The following is a 4,827-nucleotide window of genomic DNA, read 5'->3' as shown; positions in this document are numbered from 1 at the left end:
AAAGGAATTAATTCATAACGTTTCGTTCTATCTATACCATCATCATAATATAGAAGATCTTTACTATTTAAAAATTGTTCATTATCATCTAAATCATCAAAATAATCTTCATTATCATTATACATATAATTTGTATTTTGTTTAAAATCCATTATATCAAACGTTGGAAGAGGAGTAATGTCAGTTTCTTTATCCTCTTGTACTTCCTTCACTACATTTTCTTTATTACGAACTCTTGATACCATTGCTTCTTCGTAAGCACCTTCCTTTTTAGTAGATGTATATGCTCTTGACATAGCCTTGAGTAATTTATCAACCGTCAATTTATTGAATAATCTTTTAATGTACATGCACACATAATTTTCTAATACTGAATAAAATCTATCAAAAATACGGATAGAGTTTCTTAAAAAGAATATAACATTTTCAAAATAAGCATATGCTCTCACTAAACCATATGTAAAAAACGAAAGGGACAAACCATGACTAATGGCATAGCCTACTTGCCAATCAATACTATGAACAGAAGGTTCATATTCTGGTTGTGGTAATTCTACACCTTTTGTTTGTTTTCTCAATTCTTCAGGTAGGTGATTTGGAAAATATAGAATATTTCTATATAACATATTACCTCCCATATAATACCCTAAATATGGCCAAGGTGATGCCATTTCTGCAACACTAAAATCATTAAGAACCATATTATACCATGCAGATGCTTTCAACACGTTTGCTGTTCTTGCCTTAAGTGTATAAAACACTAATGGTATAAATTTTTTATCAATAAACTGTGACATTTTTTTATAGGAATGGAAATTTGAACTTCCTACGGCTTGATATTCACATAGAAGACCTAAATTATTTAAATTGTACATGGAGAAAAGAACTGAACATAAATAATACAAATTAGCCATAATAAATGTTTTTCCATATTTGAGTTGGATGGTTGGTTTTTTTATATGCATTGGGAAAAAGACATTTGTTAATTTATCATACATACTTCCATAGTAAGCATAGGCAAAACGTAAGAAAGGTTCATCGTGTACAGATAAACGCAACATGTCTGCTTTACCATATATTCTATCAAGTTTATCTACATCATTACTTATTTGTATAACGAACATCATTTGAAATACTGTAAATAAAGTTTTTGCAAAAAACCTGGATGCCATAGACTCATGAATCTCTCTTTCTCTGTTTGCTTTGTTCATTTTAGAATAATTTTTTTCTACATTAAACATGAAAATATTATTCATACTCTGTAAATAAGTAAATAGATTGTGTATTTGTATGTATGTATGTATATCATATATGTATCTATCTATCTATTTATGTATGTATATTATAATAGTACATATTTATATATTTTAGAATATAGAATGATTTATGATGGAAAAATGGGGAAAAACAAATTAAAACGAAATATCTACAAAAATATATATGTATTTATTTTATTATTTATTTATTCTTTTATTTTTTTATTTTATTTTTTTTTTTTTTTTCTAACCACATCATCATTTCTTCTGTGAGAAAAATAGGTACCTTGTATTTTTTTAAAGAGAAGATAGACTGTTTGTAAGAAAGAGGTTCCTGAAAATAAATCTTTATTCATTTTATAAATAACAAAAAAATCATTTACCACTTCTTTTAACATAGGTTTATTTAAGGTATATCCATATATAAGTCCATGTTTGTAATAGTTGATAGGGTTTCCAATAATATTATGGAAAAAATATTTAACTCTATCCCATACTTTTGTAGACATGGGAGTAGATGAAAATGTTTTTCTTAAAAGCATAATATCAGCTCCAAAGATAAGTTGATCATAATTTTTTGTATATAATTCAAATGTATCTCTCATTAGCATAATCTTATTACTTATATTATATGGGTTATGATATTTGAACAAGGTTAGGGCATGTTTTTGATTAAAATACATGAAAAAAGCTTCATCAATAAATCTTTTTAAGTGAATGTTCCATTTACTATATTTCGGTGGTATAAAAGTACCTCGTTTCATATTTTCAGGCATGTTATATCTTGTATTTGAATCATCATAATTTATAAAAAAGAAACCAGTGAGATATTGAATAAACCAATCTTTAAATCTAGATTCTATCATCATACTTAGAGGGAAAGGATGTTGAAGATTTGCAGGTGTTTCGTTTAAATAGTTAAAGAAATCTAACTGTAAAAATGCATTTAGATGTATTAAGAATGTTATACATTTTTTAACCTTCTCTATCAATTTATTATCAATTAGCTTTTCCAATTCTGCTCATAAGAAGGAAAAAAAAAAAAAAAAAAAAAAAAAAATATGAATAAAAATAAAAGTTAATATGTAATTGTACGATATATAGACACTACAAAGTAATATATATAAAAATAACCAATACGTTCATAGAGAATATGTATGAGCATAAATTAAAATACATATATATATATATATATATCAATAAAAAATATGCAATTTATGACATACATAGACAAGTAAATGTAATGTATATAAATAAGTAATATATAATTAGAGAATATATAGACACGTTAAAAGTATATATAATTATGTGCTAAATGGTTAAATCAATGCAATTTATTTAAACTGATAATGAAAAAAATTAAAAAAATAAATATATATTTCTTTTTTTTCTTTGAGTAATTATTATTTTCTTTTTTACCTTCTAATAAATATATAGATACATATTTTCTTATACGATGATTATGCATTCTTTTTATAGTTGAAGGTATCCAATGGAAGGTAACCATAGTTCTTTTTGTATCGTCTTCATCTTTTATACTTAAATACATGGCATTCGAAATACTATAATTAGGTATATCTATAAGAATGAAAATAAATAATTTTAAATGAATATAAAAAAAAAAAAATTAAAAAATTAATATATAAACATTAACATATAGACATAAATGTACAAAAACAAATATATTTAATTACATATCCATCTTTATGTATATGTATTTTTATAATATTATTATTTTTTAAATATATGTTATTTGGAGCACAACATATACGTATTTGTAAATTAAAAAAAAAATATAATAAATAAATATATATATATATATATATAGAGAGAGAGAGAGAGTGAGAGATTTTTCATTTTTTTCTCGTTTTTTTTTTATTTTTTTTTAAAAATACCTTTATATGTTGTCATTCTAAATAAGAATAAAAAGGTATACCAATTTAAATCGTGCATTAAGTAATTACTATAATCCTCATAAATATCCATATTTGTTATAAAGAAGCTTATATTATTTACTTTTAATATTTTTGTTACATATATATAAAATTTCTGTGCCATAGACATTTTATCCTGAGATTGATCTAATAATTAAAAAATATATACATAAATATACAAATATATATATATATATATATATTATTAAAATATATGTTATAGATGTGTGTATGAAAATACTAAAATCATTATATTTTATTATATATATTCTTTTATATAATTACTATTTATATATAATAGGGTTCCTTCACAAATACTACATTTTGAACTATCAAATTTCTTATGACGAAAAATTGAAGCAATTCTGTGAGAAAATGACCTATTTTTTCTATTTCTCATATAACATTTTTCAACACCTACAAATAAAACATATAAAAATCAATTCATGTTTATAATAATACAATATTTCTGTTTCTATAAATTATGTTACCATATTTTTTCAATTCATGCTGTTTAATATATATATATATATATATTTTTGGAATTTCATTTTTTATAATTACATTTTACAAGATTTTGATATAAGTCCTTCAATCCAACCTGATCTTTATAAGAAAGCTGAATGGCTAAAAAATTAAAATAAATAAATATATATATATATATATATATGTATTCATGTGGTATTATATAATATTAATATACCAACATATTTATATACATTTAAAATATTATTCTATTTTACTATTTCCAAATTTATTGTTAAATTTTTCTTTTATTACCATTATAATATCCTGGTAAGTATAAGGAACTTACATATGCATCATTATTTCCATCTGATTGTATAATTTAATAAAAAAAAAAAAAAAAAAAAAAGTGTGTATAGAATCATTAAAAACATAATTCTTCATTTACATAATTTATATATCATTTATATTTTAATTAAATTACTTAAAATTCCAACAAAATTTAAAAGATGCATATATATAATATGATCACTATTAAAAACACTGTAATATTTTATAAAATAAAAATAATTTATAAACATATTAAATGGATCAACTACTTTTGAAGCAGGATCATTTTCTTGTGAAAATTTATAGTTGTTATTATCATGAAATTCTACACCCTTTTCTTGTTCTTGTTTAAATCTTTCACTTTCATATATATTACACTCCTTTCTACTTCTACACATAAATTGTAAAAATTTCTCTTTTAAATGTTTATTTTCTAATAATATCTGTACATTTAAACTTAATTTATGCACATTACTATATAATACCATTTGATATTTATTCATATGATGTATTAAAAACTCTAAAACGGAACATTCTTCTGATGTGGAAAATATATTATTCTTTAAATATTGTTCTCTTCTTTTCATTTGTCCTTCATACAAACCACTTTCATCACAAATCAAATCTAACACTTTAAATCTATCTAATTGATTAAATTTTAAAATACTCTGCCAGTTAAGATATTTCAAACTTCCTATTTCAAAATACTTTTTATAATTCTTTAGAGCTAATTTTAAAGTAATAAAATGCCCAACAGCTATAAAAAAATAAAATAAATAAATATATATATATATATATATATATATATATTTTATTACATATTTAAACTTTAAATATACAGC

General features: G+C 21.9%; 1 protein-coding gene across 1 annotated transcript in view; it reads right to left on the bottom strand.

Annotated features, from left to right (window-relative positions):
- The window catches only part of PRSY57_0933900 (cytoadherence linked asexual protein 9), a gene marked incomplete at both ends in the record, with an annotated part of 6,115 nt that continues 1,288 nt past the window's right edge, over positions 1 to 4,827 (bottom strand). Inside the window, 8 exons of the mRNA XM_012907576.2 lie at positions 1 to 1,259; positions 1,508 to 2,274; positions 2,676 to 2,834; positions 3,152 to 3,337; positions 3,476 to 3,607; positions 3,755 to 3,817; positions 3,971 to 4,024; positions 4,140 to 4,742. Coding sequence (XP_012763030.2) covers positions 1 to 1,259; positions 1,508 to 2,274; positions 2,676 to 2,834; positions 3,152 to 3,337; positions 3,476 to 3,607; positions 3,755 to 3,817; positions 3,971 to 4,024; positions 4,140 to 4,742 — 3,223 coding nt within the window. The remainder of the gene's footprint in view (positions 1,260 to 1,507; positions 2,275 to 2,675; positions 2,835 to 3,151; positions 3,338 to 3,475; positions 3,608 to 3,754; positions 3,818 to 3,970; positions 4,025 to 4,139; positions 4,743 to 4,827) is intronic.

This window comes from Plasmodium reichenowi, chromosome 9 (genome assembly GCF_001601855.1).
Source record: "Plasmodium reichenowi strain SY57 chromosome 9, whole genome shotgun sequence".
NCBI classification, from domain to species: domain Eukaryota; phylum Apicomplexa; class Aconoidasida; order Haemosporida; family Plasmodiidae; genus Plasmodium; species Plasmodium reichenowi.
Note: the sequence above shows the minus strand (reverse complement) of the source record. Positions and strands in the feature narration are given on the sequence as shown.